Raw genomic sequence first — 17,959 nt, 5'->3', positions numbered from 1 at the left:
CCTCTGTAAATGAGAGCATGCAAATGAGAGTACTTGCAATATTTCCAAGATAGAAAGAAAAAAAACCTCCAAATGAGTGCATGTACATTTCTACATGTAGAAATAAGGAGATCTTTCAGAAGGATTTCTCCAAGAATATGGGAAGTAAAAGTCAGAAAGTCTGAGGCCCAGGGGGAGGGGGGGGGCACTCAGTATAATGCATAGTGGGTATGTGCCGCGGAGGAGACCCCCATTTTACACTCAAAATTTCCGTTCCAAGGCATAGCATTTTTAAAAAGAACAAAGAAAGCCACTCCAAAGCGTAGCATTTTCTTCTTACGAGAAAAAAGAAGAAACCGCTCAAAAGCTTTGCATATTCTTCTGTTACGCCGTTCTGGTCCCATTGATCTGCTACAATGAGCCACAAGTTTGGTGAAAAGAGGCCGCAGAGCGCTGTCTGACCATCGCCTCTGCGCTAGCGCATCCGGCGCCCATGCCGCCGGGCTAGCTGCATGCACATTCCATAGGGATGCATACGCATTCACACGCAGGCAACCCGTTCCAAGGACCCCCGTTTTCATAAACATTTGTAGTTCCGAAGCCCGTTCCGAGGACCCTCCTTTCTACAATAAGCCCGCTCAAGACCCCCTTTTTTGTCTCGCCCATGGCACATACCTAAATGTACTTCTTTTTTGGTCAAGTACGCCCCCCCCCCGAGTTTGAGGTATTACAAAGGAACAAGAACCCTATATTACTGCAGTAAAATTTGAATGTATTTCTAGACACGTTTCCAGTCAGCTACAAACTGCAAACATTTCATTTGGCTCAAGCTGACATGAATATGTAACAAAAAATTATCTGGTATTTTGATATTTTGAGACATGAGCCAATGTGTATATACATTTATAATTATACCGTGTGAGTAAAAAAAAATTGACACCTCACATATCCCACATTTAAGGAAAAAAAATATGTCATGAATGCATAATCATAATTATGGCTGGAAAGAATATCCTCTCCCCAATAATTTGATACCATATTTACGTGGTTAGTGTTAATGCTTGGATAATCAGGATGTATTCTTTGAAGTGATGTAAATTTGGATTTGCGCCAAAGTAAGGCATGACTGCAATGAACGCATCGAGATGTCAATGATGTCATAATCCTACATGATTTAGTATATTTGCGAAATGCGAATCCATTTTCAATGAAATTGACTTGAAAATTGACACTGAAAAAGTGTTTATTAAAAAGTCATAATAATTTAATGAAATGGTGTTTTAAAACAGGTTTTAAAGTAACCCTTGTAGGATTGACATCATTGATAACTGGATTAAATTTACAGTCATGCCTTTATAATACTTTGGTGCAAATCAAAATTAACATCACTGCAAAGAAAACCTCCTGATTATCCACATAAATTTGGTATCAAATTATTTGGGAGAACAAACATTTTCAGGCCATAAAATAGATAATAAATATGTTCAGGACATAATTCATCCTTAAATTGGGGTTTTGTGAGAGGACAAGTTTTTTTTTGTTCACAAGGTATAGTAACAATTTCCACCCGATGTGGTACATTTGTAAATGGTGAAACAGTCAAAGGAAGTTTTAAAATGGAAGGCAAAATTACCTATACATAAAAAAGTAAAAGTGCAAGATCCTTCTTTGTACTTAAGTTCTCCTAATTTTAATAAAAGGCTTCAAGGGCAGATGCACATTAAATGCACCTTCTCAGATTCACCAAAAATATTCATTTAGAAAAAGAACACATACACTGAAACATCTTTTTCTTATATCATTTTAGCAATATCATTGCCAGTCTCCTACAATGTACACAATTATTTCAATGTAAACATTTGCAAAATCATCAAGGTCTGAACATCGAATGAGAAAAAAAATTGTGTCATCATGAGTAAACAGACAAAATTTGCATGTCTCTTGTCAGTTTTCCTTTTCAAAACAAACTAAAACATCTACAATGTTCCTTTTCTCTTTGAATAAAGAGTATATTCTCGTTTGTCTACTGAAATAGTTAAAATGCCCCTGCATAAGTCCCATCAAATCCACAAACCCTTGTCTCGAAGCACTGTACTTTGCCGTCATTGAATGCACCTTGGCGTTGCAAAAACCCTGTCTCAAGTTTCCCGATCATGAGGCCCTATATTGAAGGTGCATCCAAAATTTTGCATTCACACGTAACCCTCGGGGCCGCAATAAACATCCCATCAAGTCGCATCCCAATCTGAATGGTGCACCATTTGACAAGAGTGACGGGGTGAATAGCCAGCAGCCTTTCTCATTTTGAACCGCATTGGCAAGCTCTGCTGATAAACATCAGTGAGCTGATATACATGTACTGTACAGTGTGTTCCACATGAAATGAATTTGGGAAGTATTTCATGAAACAATGAGTTATTTTCTTTATATTAGATACATGTATTAGCAACTGATTTCTTGTTGGCTAAAAGCAAATTTGTCAATGAAAATCACTGGCAAGATGCTTCATGAAGCACTCAACATTTTCATCCACAATTTACAAACATATAAGCAAATAATTATAATAGACAGCTCAGTTTTTTCTGTTTGTATACAGGGGCCAAAGAGATTTGAAATTTCGATATCATTATCAAGAATAATTCAAGATTTTTCACAAAAGATATGCAGAGCTTGTGCTAAAAAGGATGGCTCAGTAACATATCAAAGTTTATTGTTAAATGAGAGTGAGTAAAAATTCTGTTTCTACACAATTTTTTTAAGGACAGGTCTCAGATTTAATTGTTTGTTAACTGTCATAAATAAATTACAGTTCAGTAATTTTCAGTGTGCATAAAGGAGTAAGAGAGATTTGAAATTTTGATATCATTATCAAGAATAATTCATCAAGATTTGTCACAAAGATATGCAGAGCTGCGCTAAAAAGGATGGCTCAGTAACATTTCCAAGTTTATTGTTATTATGAGAGTGCAAAGATTTAGATTCTAGACTTGTTTTTTTTTAAGGACAGGTTTGAGATTAATAATTGTTGGTAAACTGTCATAATGAATAACACACTTTAACCTGCTCTCAAATCAACAAACTTAAAGAGATCTCACTCAAGCTATTACATGAAGAGTCATTTTGAATTATAAAGATATTCCATGAATGTGATATCTATATCAACTCTCTTTATATAATAGATGTACAATTACAAAAGGACTTAATTCATCCTTAAGCTTTTGTACTGGTAAAAGGGGAATCCTTTTTTTCATTCATAATCTGTGAAAAATGTTAAAATATAATATAGAGATTGCATCTCGAATGCAAACATTCAAGAACAATTACAATTTATTAGCCTTGTACAGGGGAAAGTGAAGTTGTGGGATGAGTCAAAACTATTAATTGTGAACTTACAGGAAAATCAAATATGGAAAAAAGTCTGCTGCAAATGACTGATCTTTTAGATGTTCTTCAAATTTTCCCCTCTAACTATTCAAATGAAGAAATGAACATGAATGCAGATCATGATTCTTCTGATATAACTGTAACCTGAGGGAAAATGGTCAACCCGATATCATTCCATGTGTACAACACCCACACATTGATTCTCTTCAACCTTTCAGAGGGTCTGGTGCTAAGCCGACACATAATAGTCCCACTGCTACACAATTATGCTGGATATTTAACTCTAGTGTGATACGATGCGGATGCATCCTATCACACCATGGCGCAAGCCTGCCTGAGGATGTTAAGGTGATAATGCAGCAGCTCCCAAGAGATACAGGGCGATGATATTACCGAGGCGTGAAAGCGGAATGATAATATTATGGTATCTGGCAGGGAACAAAATCTGAAATGAATGATGAGCAGCATCTGGGAATCAGGGCATGGATGGTCTCATGGGGACCAAGCCTAGACGTTGGATTCAATCTTCAACAGGAAGCCTAATGCATGGAATAATGATTTGGAATTCCATTGTGAGCAGATATATCTATCACGGCTCTCAGCATTCTATTCACAGATCATCTCTTTAATTGGTTTTGAATGGTCTGATTATAGGTAGATTGGAATAACTTTCCCATTTCCCCCTTTTTCTTGTTTGTAATAAAATTTTCTTTGTTTCCATATGTCTCCAAGAATCAGCTCTTTACACCACTGTTCTATTAAACCGAAACAAAAGTTTGTTACCCATTTTAGGCGTTTCCATTATTTCTTTCCTTCTCCGAGTTTATATCATTCTCATCTGGACGTTTTTTCAGGAAATTCTTAATCTTTCTCAAACATCTTCCTGAATCCCAATCGATGGATTAATAACACAAAAAACTAATCATACGGTCTGGATTGGATGTTTTCTGACCTTTAAAACATTATTTCTATCCACCCACTCAGTAAATCTAGATATGTTTGTAGATCTAGACATTACCTGAAATTAATTCTTCATTTGAAGGATATGTGCAATAGCAATAGCCCATCTTCATCAGACCGAGTTTTGGAATCATCCTGCTTTTTCTGATGGAGCACAAGGAAAAGTTTTTTTTTCCACAAATTTGCAAGAATGGATAAGCATTACATGCTGCATAAATGGGAATTTTTTGTGTTCTCTTTTATAAAGTAATTTGGAAAGTGAAATCACCAACAGCCACCATGATAATTCTTTCTCTGTGCAGCATATCAGCATGATTAAAAATCAAGATTATTTGCAATGATGATACAATCAGCAGGCTATTTCATGGGTTTATCATCTTAAGGTAACAACATTGTCAAATCTACCTTAAAGGGGAAGTTCACCCTGAAAAAACTTTGTTGTAAAAATAGCAGAAAAAGTAGTAAAAAATATTGGTGAAGGTTTGAGGAAAATCCGTTTAAGACTAAGAAAGTTATTAGAGTTCAAAGTTTTGGATTTGTGACGTCATAAACGAGCAGCTGCCTCATTTGTTATGTAATATAAAATGCATGAATTTCAAATTTTGTATGGTTCCTGATGACTTAATTTTGTTTTCTATTCATGATCGGGTGTGAAATGATTTGTCTATTGATATACAAAAGGTACAGTGAAAACCATTTTCAGTTTTCTGAGAAAATGACATTTCATTGATTTTTAACCATTCACTATGTAGGAATGCTGCTAGCATATGACGTCACAAATCAAATCAATATTTTTCATTATTTTTTCTGCTATTTTTACAATAAACTTTTTGTCAGGTTGAACTTCCCCTTTAATACTATCAGGGCTTTTTCCATGGTTGCAGGCATTCTCGCAGTGTGAAACCATCTTTCGCAACCAAACGAGTAGTTGAGCACAACCGCGTAGCCAGGATTTAATTTTGGAGGGGGCGGTAAGTGCACACGAAAGGTGCCAACACTAACAGGGCGCGCGAAGCGCACTCCCAAGGGGGGAGGGTGCAGGAAGGGGGAGTTTCCCCCCTCTTCCCTTTACAGCTAGAGCACGAAGATTTTGATATCTCATCAAATTCAAATCAAAAGAAGGCATCTCTTGTGTCTCTAGTACCCTTATCAACTCTATTATTGACTTGCTATGATTAAAACAAAATTGTTTTCGAAAGAAATTATGAGTGCCCCAAAAATGGGAAAAGACTGAAGAAGTTGAAATACATGTAATTCCTCTTACCGCGCAAAGCGTAGAAGCTTAAAAAGTTAAAAGTTTTATAAAAATAGAGAACAGAAATGATTGAGCCTACCTTGGTCAAATCAGATTTGATTGTAAAAAGTGTATCCATATTAAATTTCTTTAACTCAAGTTGCAAACAGAGTAGAAGACGGGAAAATACAGGAAGGAAATAGGCGCTATATTCCTTCCCGCGAATATAAAAAAAATCCCTGAAACTTGTTCTAAATTTGACATTTCTCAGATCATATATAACTTGATTACGAAGAAAAACGAGCTCAAAATGTGAAAGGGATGATGCAAGCTAGAAGAGGGACGTTTCCTTTCCCATGCTCGCAAAAAAGCGCAGAAATCTCTGTGAGTTATTTTGGAAATAAATATTGTGTAATTTCGCTCATATTAAGCGCTTCCTTTTGATTAAGAAACTTCAGAGATATTCAAAAATTCAAATCAATGGTGCAAAACAAGACATGGATGTGCAGCAATATAGAATAAAGTATATCGTACATACATGTACATGTACTTTTGCATATAGCACGGCATGAATTTAATGCCTCCCCCTTTGAGCAGATACTTTGCCAAAAATTACTTTCTCAAAAGCGGAAGAAATAGCATTTGGGGACTCGGGGAGTGACGGTAATGTTTACTTAGGTGATCGAGTCGGTCTGAATACATCCAAAGAGGGATAACCAAGCCACAAGATTGGTAAACTTGGGATGATGGGGAACTGACTTATATGCCTTGAAGAAGAAAGATCTTCTTTTGATATAAACATGTTATCCATAGTTCTTTTCAATCACTCTATCCAAGGTACATTACATCCCAGAGGCAAAAAAACAAAAAAAAACAAAACAAGAAACAAATGAAAGGAACTGCTTGGTTTTCCCTTTTATGCACTGCAGTTAAGAATAAAACTCTAATGAAATATTTTGAATTTTTAACAAGATGTTCATTTTTCAACTGACATCGAGATGGGGTAATCTTTACATGTCATCTACTCATCATGACAGACTTTAATTTTTTTTTTCTGAGAGGTGAATTCTGTCATGGTGGGAGCTATTGATTTAATGTCTACATTATCATTTGGTTGAGGTTGAAGTTTCTGCAAGAATTTTTAATGTTAAAATCTATTCAAAATCGGACAGCTGAAATTATGTTTCAGGTTTAGGTTTTTTATAGGTTAAAGTTAGAGAGGTGCTCCTGTAATTATTTCACAGAAGTGATTTTTAAGCTTATTATAGAAAATTACATCTGATAAAGGACAAGTCATCCAACCCCAACAAAAAAGTTAAATTGGGTAAAAAGAGAAAAATCCAAATAGCATAATGCTGAAAATTTCATCGAAATTATTCTTAGATCTTTTCAATCATTCTAGCCAAGGTTAAAGTTATGACATTTTAAAGTTTCGCTTGATTTCACAAAACAGTTATGCACATCATGGTCGGTATGCAAATGAAGGGACTGATGACGTTAGTCACTCACTATTTCTATTTATATTTCATTATATGGAATATGAAATATCTAAATTCTCTCCTCAATATCATATGAAATAAAGATTTCTGCCTCCATGAATATGTTGAACTACCATTGTTTTAAAATTTTTGGTTCAGTCAGTTTGGTCATTATTGTAAAAACTGTAAAAATTGAAATATTTTATAATTCAAACAATAAAAAAAAAGAAGTAGTGACATTATTGACTCTCCTATTTGCATATCAATGAGTTGTGCATATAGCTGTTTTAAGAAAAATAAGCCAAACTTTAAAATGTCATACCTTCCACCTTGGATAGAATTATTGAAAAGATCTATGAATAACATAGTCGCTGTCACCGCCTATAGTCTCGCTCTGTTATGCAGGCGAGACAAAAACTGCAATATCTGAATTTTGTATTTAATACACAAACAAAGCCTGATTATTGGAATACCCTGTAAAAAATACTGCATTATAAACAAGTGTATAAAAGCAATAGGACTAGTAAGCTGATGAGTGTTATCTGAGCTCCCGGAAAATTAAAAAAAAATTGAACAGGCGACTACTTTCTTGAGCTATCACATTCTAAATGACCTTGATAAAGGAAAACAAGTACATGTTTTCTACAAACTAGTATAGCTTTCAAGGGATCATCATCACAATCTAGATCAAATAACAAAGTCATAAAGTACATGTTCAAAGAACGAGCTTTAAAACAGAGATGCTAGGGTTGGCTTCAAATTCATTGATCAGTGCAGAAAAAAAATCAATATTCAAGAGACAAATTTGAACCAGAAAAAAACGTATTAAAAATAAAACGAAATAAAAAATAACTATAAAATATTGAAACGAAATATCAGAATATTGAAATAACACAAACAACTGCATAAGATCAACAAGAGACTGAATAGAGAGAGAAAGAGAGAGAGTGTGCGTGTTTAATCAGAGATATCTATTCAAAAGGCAAGCAGTTACACCTGCAAAAACCGACAGATATGACCAAAGGCAAGCTTCGAGAAACCTGTAAAAACAGATATCATCTTTCGAAGTAGTATTGGAGTCTCAAAAGGCGCTTTCACTCCTACAAGATCACAGAATACACCAAGGACATGTTCACACCTCAATATCTCTTTCTGCAAACCTGCCTAATGGATCAGGTAAAGTTCTTTTGGCTATGAGGTGTGTTCCTGAAGAGGTGCTTTTGCTGAGTGAAGAAGTCTCAACCACAAGGTCCACAGTTCAATTCCCATGGCATCATTTGGCAAATTGTGAATCTACATTTTGCATCGAGATTATTTTTGTAGTAGATCCTGATAGGAAGGAATTCCTTGAGTTGCTTGAACGCCAGATCTGGGTGGCCATGCTACAAGTCAGTTAATAGTACGCAGGGCTTCGAAACAATGTACTGAGCGCTATATAAATGTTATATCATTATCACTATTTTCATAGCAAATGATACAGGTGCATACATGTATATTCATCTATAAATGCCATCAAAAGGCCTATGAATATCACATACCTATACTGTGTGCGGTGCGGTATGAGTACGCTCATGTGAGATCTTCTCAACTTCCTCCCTTTTTATCGAATTGTTCATCGTGATTATTGGAAAATCATCTTCTTTACTATATGAACTATGATAATCGACTATTTTCGTTGCTACATTTCTGTGGAAAATTGGAAATTGTGTGTCTTTGGAATATACTTCATGAGCTTGCACCAGCTGAGAGTCCGGGCTGATCGAGAGTATGGTATGTGCGCAGTATTGGGCCTACATGCTTGTTGAGTATAGCGCTTGTTGTTTAGAACGCTTACTGTACTTCCTTCATTGGATCATTCTCTGCTAAATGATCACTGGTGGATGTCATGAAATCATTCCTGCAATCACACTTTCGGAATATGTCTACATTTCTATTTGACTGATTTCCTGAAATACATGTGTAAACATTAACGATTGTACAATGTTTTGAATTCGAAATCCCATCTTCCTGGAATGTATCAGACACTTGTGCTCTGAAAATATCTATTGATACTTTGTTATCATATCTTATATTCCTTAATCTTCATTGCTCATTTCATTCGCATCGCAAACTATATATCACAAAATGGCGTCCAAGGCAAAAGCCGCTGCAGAAGCTGCAGCCCTTCAGACCGTTGAGGATTATCTTAAAAGTGAGGACTTTTGTCATTCTATTGAGAAAGCTGTCGAAAGGGCGATCGATAAACATTTATCTGCCCTTATTTCACGCCTTGACCATCTTGAGAAAACTAATTCAGATACAATAGAACGGATTGAGCAAAGTGAAGGAAAGTTGCTGGAGCTTGAAGCCTCATTAAAAGTTCGAGAGGAGGAGATTAGTCGTTTGAATGGCATTCTCGACAACCAATCAACGTCGATTAACAACATGAAAATAGCGATGAATGAAGCTGAACAATATTCTCGTCGCAATTGTTTGAAGTTTTTTGGAGTGAGAGAGAGTGAGTCCGAAAATACAGATGACGTTGTATGTAGGATTGCGAGCGAGCAACTCGGTGTGCCACTTTCAAAAGCAGACCTCGACCGATCTCATCGTTTGGCTCCAAGGAACACCAGCGTTAACGGGAAGGAAACTACAGAGGGCGCTAAGAATAAGAAGCCTCGCGCTATCATCGTCAAATTCTGCACGTATCGGGCACGCAACGCAGTGATCAGAGCTCGACGAAGGCTGAAAGGAACTGGTATGGCCATTGATGAAGCACTTACTCAGACCAATCAAGAACTTCTGAGGGCTGCGAAAAGTCATAAGAAAGTCAAGGATGCGTGGTCTTTCGACGGTAGAATAATTGCACTTGTACCGGCTACGCAAGGAAAGACGATCAAAAAAACCATACGAAATATAAAGGACCTTGAGAGTATATGAACACTTCGAACAACTACCCGAACTAGTATGATGTGCAATAAATACTAGACATTCCTGATGCATTCCAATGAAGGATTTTCTCCCTCATATTCTCATTTTAATTTTACAATTTTTGGTATTAATTGATTTGCTTTTTTGTTGTTGTTCAATTTGATTTTTGTTTTGATCTGTTTTGTTTTTGTTGTATACGTAATGTCAAGAAATAACACTGTAATGACTCCTACTGAGGACTTCTTGCTAATCAGCAGAATTGTTCTGTCAAAATTCATTAACAAAACTTGATTTTTAATACTTAAAATATCATTATTTTTAATATGATATCTTTTACTACTGAACATTCCTTTATAAAATTGTTAACCCTGTACAGGGGATTTGCTTTGTTAATAGGAGAGCTTGTAATTTATTAAAACCATTCCATTTGTGCTACAAAGGTTATGGTGCCTTTGAAAAACATGAATCCTTTCCTGCTAATATTGCCCTGTCATGCACACAATTTAACTTGTTCAAGGAATCAATGTCCCCTTGACAAAGGGATTCATGCCTTTCAAAGGCACCATATTAAATCTTTGTTGCACAAATACAATGATGTAAAAAAAAATTACAAGCTCTCCCCATTGGCAACTTAAATCTCTTAGCTTGGGATGACAAAATTCTAATTTTTCTATGTTAATGTTTATTCCGGTACTCTGTTCTATTTGTAAATCATTTTCTATAATCATTCTTAAACTTATGTTTCATTCTTGGTTTCCCTTTTTTCAAGCCTTTGAGGCTTTTTGGGATACCTTTTTCTTTCATTATTTTTCTTTAAATCTCATCTTAATGTTTCATGATTATATTTGTATATTTATGTTCAAAATAATGTATGATATTTGTATGTTTTTACATGTATATATTATTGAAAGAAATAAATGAGAGTATTTCCACTCACCCTCAATACAATAATCAATACTAAAAGATAAATCACACAATAATTTGGTCAGTGCAGGGAAAATATGAGGGAGACAGGTGATTTCGCATGAGTGACATCGAATCGATTTCGCCGTCATGAGTGCGACGGGCGATTTTGCCCTCATGACACCCAAAATCACCCTAAAAGTTTCAAAATGGAATGCTTTGGGGTGACCATCTTTTCTAAAGTTGCCGCAATATCTGCCCTTTAAAGAAAATTTAGATAATCAATATTCTACATACATCAGAATGAGATATGCTCTCAGAGCATAATTACTCGTTGGGAAAAAAGTACCCCTTGAAATTAAAGAAATACCCCCAAATTTCAGCCATCGCCCCAATATGGAAAAAACAGCCCCTAAGAATAAAAATTTATTCCTTCCCTGGCTCAAGTAAGTCAATACATGTAGCTTTCGTGTAGCTCTGTAAACGAGTTTTGACAGCATAATTCAAAAGTCATGACAAAAAAAATGAAAATGTTATTAAAAGAAGAGGCTGCTTATTAGGTAGAAGTCTGATGATCAATATATTATCATTTTCAGCCGTTTTGGAGCAAGCCGTTTTGAACCCCTGACAAAAACGTTTAGTGTTCGCTCAAGCATGAACTGTACTTGTTTTTCTAATATCATTTGAAAGATAAGACTTAAAGGCATCTAAATAGACATCATAATTTCAAACCAAATTTTGACACTTTTCAAAACTGTCAGGTTTTTATTGACACGCACTGTATTTGCAAGTATTTCTTGGGGGATGTTACAATTGATTTGCTGTCATGCTGGAAAAATACAAGGTATTTTTGGCCTCTGCATGGGTGTGAAAGCTCCTATACGGCATTAACTCTGAGTTAAAGTTCAGTGAATTAAAGCACTTGGGGCTATCAACAGCTGATATTCCATTCTTGGAAAATGAAATATTCAATGAAAACCTTATTATTGATGAGATAACGCAATCAGCTCAAGCTTTCGCAGCGAAGAGCAAAAACAGGCAAATACATGTAGTATAGGTCAGGGGGATGTTTCATGAGGCACTTTACCAGTTATTTTCATTGACAAGTTCGATCTTAGCCAATCAGAAGCAATGATGTCAGTAACTTTTTAATACATGTACAACAAATCACCAATAAAAACTGCTGACTATGACTATCTATAGGAGGAGTATAATAAGTATAAAGCAATAAAAAATAGATCAAAAAAACTAATGGAGCTCCAAATGGAAGTAACAAGCACTCAGTTTTGTCGAAAAAAGTGGTCAGATTTTGTTTTCCTTTCTAAGGCTTCATAAAGGAATAGTTTGACTTTATATGTAACTCGTTAGAATTTGTACTATGCGCTTTCCAAGACTCACTTGTTGATAATGCATCAATCTAAGTCTGTGCCTGTAGACTATATATAGCCATAGGTCATTACAGTGATTTTGAAAATTGAAATTCTATAGGATAAGTATCTCTGATGTTATTATCAACTCTCCAGAGGTGCTCACTTTTTTCATTCTTCTTTCTATCGATAAATAAAAAAAATTCAAAGACAGAAATGAATTATACTATTTGCAGACGGAATTGAAAAATAGAAACTGCTGACAGAACAGGACAAATTTCTTCATGCATGCTTGTAGCCATTATGATTGTTTATTTCAGCATGACTGAAAATAGACAAAAACATCTCATTTTTACAAAGTTTGGTGTAATGTTACAACTCTAATCAAGTATTATGGTCTTCCCATACGTCATGTCTGACGTCAGGACGTTTTGCGACTCCTTATTACTGCAGGCAGGCATGTAATGAATGTGCTGTCTAATAATGCACTGGACATGTTATTGTCATGGTAATTGCATAAGATGGGGAAACAATACTTGTGTACTCAACATGTGTTCTGTAAATTGAAGGATATAATAATGATAGCAGGTTTATATTCATGAGAAGACTGACAATTCATAAAAAAATACAAAGATACTGTACGAGTAATCTCGACTAAAAGCCCTGATACTATATGTTCTTTCAAATGGCAACACATTTATTTTATGACAAAGATCATGTTTGCAATTGGGTAATCCTGAAAACTAATGGTGTCCAAATCATGAATGGTATTAAATAAATGCAACATTTAACAGAAGGAGGGTGCCATGGAATATGCTATTGATGGCTGATTTAAAAAAAATTACGTTACGCACTGCAGGGCACTGGTCGAGTATGGATTTGAGCATACATGTACATATCTACAGTGTACAAGAGAAACCAAGCAATGCATTAACCTTCAAATTTTTAAACAGAAGAAATTTTTATACAGAAAATACATCCAAAACCCATGCTCATTCCCTGAATAGGAGTGTACACACCAATTAAGCCAGATCCTACGGGAAACCTCAGACCTGGATACCGTAACACAAAGGTCAGCGATTAATCATACTCTTGATTTTCACGATTGATTGTACATTGTAGTCAATGCAATCAATTGTAGAGAAATGTTCTACGATCATCGCTAAGCTTTGTGTGTTTATATGGGCCTCTGAATTCAATGGCCAATGACATTTTTCAAATCATTTGAGACACTGAGAATTGTAGGATAAATAAAAACAAGAAATACCACAGGACACACAATTATAAAACAGCTAGCGGTCGGCGGACAGGAAATGGACTAATTAATCACCCAGGCGATTTCACACGTAATGGTTCTTACAATGCAGATGAGATTGTAGTAATTGGACATTATCATCAGGAGAAATAAAAATTCCCCATGCCAAAAAGTCAAGTGATTGCGGTCCTATATTGGGAAAATAGGACGCAAAGACAAAATATAGAATATTACTAAATTGGATGAGGAGATGGAAAGAGGAATAAGAAGAAGAGGCAGAATGAGAAGAAGCAGAAGGGGAGGAGGATATTAGGAGGAGGAGGTGAAAAGAAGGAGGAGGAAAAGGAGGAGAAGGAAAAGGGAGGAAGTAGATTCGGATTGAGTAGAAGAAGTAGAAGAAAAAGAATGGAGGATGAGGAAGAGGAGGTGATGGAGAACACAACAACAAAGAAGGCCGACTACAAAGAAGAAGAAAGCGACGATGACAAGAAAAAGAAGATATAGAAGCAGAAGGCGGAAAGAAATAACAAGTCGACAACAAAGATGAGGAGGAGAAGAATGAAGAAGAAATTAAAAAAGTGGATGAGCAAGAAAGGGAAGAGCAAGCGAGTGAAGGGTGGGAGAAAAGACTAAAAAAAATGAGGACAAAAGATAATGAAGTTGAAGATCAATAAAATGGAGAACATTGCCCCTTTTCAAAGCAAGCAGATGGAAATTTCCCACACAAGTACCATCACAAACACATTTCAGATAATAATTTAGTCATTCTCAATGATCACTCACCTAGTACAAGTGTTGTAATATTGCAGGCAAAGACAAACATAGATAATATACACGTTGAGACTAAGAAGAGATAGAAATATCGATAATTCCTCTTGCCAACACAGTTTCCCACCCATGGACAATGGTGGTCAAAATTTTCTGCAGAGACAAAAAAAAGAAATAGGGGAAGTGGGAGAAAAGGTGGAGATCAAATCAATAAAATGGAAAAGTAATATCGAACTGGCAATTAATAATCTACATGTATCAACAAAATTTGGGAAAAAATATACAATCTCATATTCATTTTTTAAACTTTGATTCACAATATATCAATACAAGTAAGGCTCAGATACTACACGTGTGTTTACTTTCAAATCATAGAAAAATGATAGTCCTGCTAGTAGCACGTCCAGCAAAGTCTTTCATAAATGTCAATAATGATGACATCAAACACTTGTTTTCACATATGACATATAGTGTTAATTAGGCCTGGGACTTTCGGGTTTTTTTCTTTTCGGGTACCCGTGGTAATTTTCGGGCGGGTACCCGGGTACCCGAAAATCATGTCGCTCGAAATATGACTGGTGGAAAAACCCCATAGGTGACGTCATCCAGCCACTGCGACGCAAGCCAATTTATGAATGAAAATATAGTAAGCATGCGCATTGCAAGCCTCAGCCCCACGCAGTATTCCGTCAAAAAAAGTCTGCAATACTGTGTCACCTCGTACCAAAATCGACCTAGAATTCCACTTTCCTTTATTTCATATGAATTATGAAAGGTATTCTCAGAGGATCTGTTTTCCCACCGATACCGCACTGGTAAGCAAATTTTTATTCTTGCTTTTCCGTCAAAATCTTACGAAGTAGCGTCGATATTATATCGTGTTCGTGAATTTCTAGAATCTATCGCTACGTGAACAAAGTCAATTGATTTCCGGGTTTCGGAGCGTCGAATGCGCCAGCCAATCACGATCGTGTTACCATTTTCGGTTTATGATAAACTGAAAATGGTATCAAGAACGTGATTGGCTGGCGCCTCGTATGCTCCGAAACCCGGAAATCAATTGACTTTGTTCACGTAGCGGTAGATTCTACAAACTCACAAACACGTTGCAACATCGACGCTACTTCGTAAGATTTTGACGGAAAAGCAAGAAGTAATAAATTTTGCTTACTTGTGTGGTATCGGTGAGAAAACAGATCCTCTGAGAATACCTTTCATAATCCATATGAAATAAAGGAAAGTGGAATTCTAGGTCGATTTTGGTACGAGGTGACACAGTATTGCAGACTTTTTTTGACGGAATACTGCGTGGGGCTGAGGCTTGCAATGCGCATGCTTACTATATTTTCATTCATAAATTGGCTTGCGTCGCAGTGGCTGGATGACGTCACTGCGCTGCAAAAGAAACATGGCGACGATTGAACGATCTCAGTCACATCGTCATCACTTGAAAAACTAGTATATTTAAGGATATTTCGAGGGTAATTGGTGAGATTCAGAATGAGACTTGTGTACTTTTGTGATGAGTTTACAATCATGTCTTACACTACGCAATACAAATCAAATGTACGTTATACTGGTGAGCAATTTTCGGGTATCGGGTATTGATTTTTCTACCCGGGTACCCGACGCTTCCGGGCGGGACCGGGTACCCGGGTTTTAGTCCCAGCCCTAGTGTTAATATTGTAATACTTTTAAGTATCTTATAGGGGGTAGGGTATACATGAACAGAATTGCAAAGTGGCAGGTGGACACTGAAAGTGGATTACATAAAGGGGCCTCTTCTAATGATCACGGCCAGTCAGCCATGAACATGGCCAAGAATGATGACATTGATAGACTTGAGCTTTATGACTAATCACAACAAACCTCAATTAAATCCAATATTGAGGTTGACACAGGTGTAAATGTACAGTATCATAAACATTCAGAACATGACAAATGCATTGCACAAAGACAATGTAAATTTGCAACAAATAAGTACAAATTTGCTACTTTATAAAAGCAGACTGCACCATAATTTGCTAGTTTGTGCACTGAATCACAACTTTACGAGGCTCATGCTACTTCATTTGACGTACATGTACATGTATGTACACTGATTGATAACTTGCACTTTTTTTTAATAATAGAGTCAAGGTAGTGGTTTCAACTAGTTAGAACTTAAGAAAATCATGCTAGAACAGACAGGTAAAGAAAACAAAGAAATGAGTATAAACAACGGACTTAAACTTACCAACACAGTTATCACACATGCTACAATGCGAGACCCGCGGGGGACGGAAGATCTTACATGTAAAACAGTACTTTAGGATGATGGTTTGGCCTTTTATTGTCACTTCTCTTGTTCTTGGTGGTGGCCTGTACTGGGGATTATCTGGATTTGGGGGTTCTAAAGAACAAGAAACAGAAAACAAAAGTAAACTGGTCAAAACTTTCTCTGACTTAACATCTTAAAAAAAAACACTACAGCAAAGTTTTGCTTTTCAGATCACAAACTTTGCTTGAAAAAGTAAAAAATATATATATCACAAAGAATTTCATAGTTCAACCCCAAAATCAGACAAACAAAAATAATAGTTCAATAGTCAATACAACCCCTATAGACAAAACAACAATTTGCTTTGATGCACCGATAGCACTTATCAACAAATTGACTTCAGGCAACAATTATACCTCAAAGATTTCATTTCATCATTTGATACAAATTCATATTACCTGTATTCAGGACAGAGGGAAACAAATTTTGATACAAATATTTCTGATTGTACATGTAGACTTTACGTCCACCTTTCAAGGATTTTCTTTAATCTCGCTCCTGCAGGGGAGAAACTTCTTGATTTCATTCAAATGATTACAGTGAGTTAAACTGGGATTCGAAAAGGTGCTTGAAAACACCTGTGCAAAGATTACTCCGAGAGTAACGGAAATGACCAGAAGTTTTATAAAGAGTCTTAAAGGTAAATATCAATTTATAAATCAATCTTTGAATCTGGGGCAGGCGATATCCAAAACAAATTTGTTCCTCTGACTTCCTACCTGGCAGGCACATAGAATTAAATGAATGTGAAGTATCTCCTATTGACTGAAATATAACTTGGTTTTGATAAGTGACACAAGTGACTGAAATCAGCTGCAACGCCAGCAGCTGATCAAGGTGGGGGGGGGGCGGTTGTTTGTTTTTAATAGGGTTTTAACCCCCACCTCAAACTCCCTAAACATAATTTAAAAAAAGAGTGTGGGATCAAACTACATGTACAACACTGCTTCCCTGTTTACTGGAGTTGCACACACAGAGCAGAGGCAGATACATGTATATTATGGGGGGGGGGATTACATGTACGTCGCAGCTCGTCAGGGTCAAACCAACTTGTCAAACGATTATCCTCTTTTTTCAGGACGGGCGCTCGTAAAAATAGTGCGGATTATTTTTGGAGTTTATGAACGCAATTTTTATTGAATTATCCGCATTACTCTTAGGCGGCTAATTGGAGGATAGGTTTATGAAAGGGGTATAATATTTCATGATTTCACAAAGATAAATCTATTTCAATGTACTAAAGTGATAATATGGAAGCATTTAACATTGAATTTAAAAGCTTTCTCATGAAATAATTGTTTTACCTTTAAAGGGGAAGTTCACCCTGACAAAAAGTTTATTGTAAAAATAGCAGAAAAAATAATAAAAAATATTGCCGAAGGTTTGAGAAAATTCATCAAT

General features: G+C 36.0%; 1 protein-coding gene across 3 annotated transcripts in view; it reads right to left on the bottom strand.

Moving 5' to 3' along the window:
* LOC121413653 (palmitoyltransferase ZDHHC18-like) overlaps window positions 1-17,959 on the bottom strand; it is a 57,488-nt gene that overhangs the window by 18,936 nt on the left and 20,593 nt on the right. For all 3 annotated transcript variants that reach the window (XM_041606567.1, XM_041606565.1, XM_041606566.1), the window contains exons 4-5: window positions 16,475-16,630; window positions 14,254-14,391 (exon numbers count right to left, since the gene is read on the bottom strand). In XM_041606567.1, coding sequence (XP_041462501.1) covers window positions 14,254-14,391; window positions 16,475-16,630 — 294 coding nt within the window. The remainder of the gene's footprint in view (window positions 1-14,253; window positions 14,392-16,474; window positions 16,631-17,959) is intronic.

The sequence above is a fragment of the Lytechinus variegatus genome, chromosome 4 (genome assembly GCF_018143015.1).
Source record: "Lytechinus variegatus isolate NC3 chromosome 4, Lvar_3.0, whole genome shotgun sequence".
Taxonomy (NCBI): Eukaryota; Metazoa; Echinodermata; class Echinoidea; order Temnopleuroida; family Toxopneustidae; genus Lytechinus; species Lytechinus variegatus.
The sequence above is the reverse complement of the archived record's forward strand: the minus strand, read 5'-3'. Positions and strand labels throughout refer to the sequence as shown.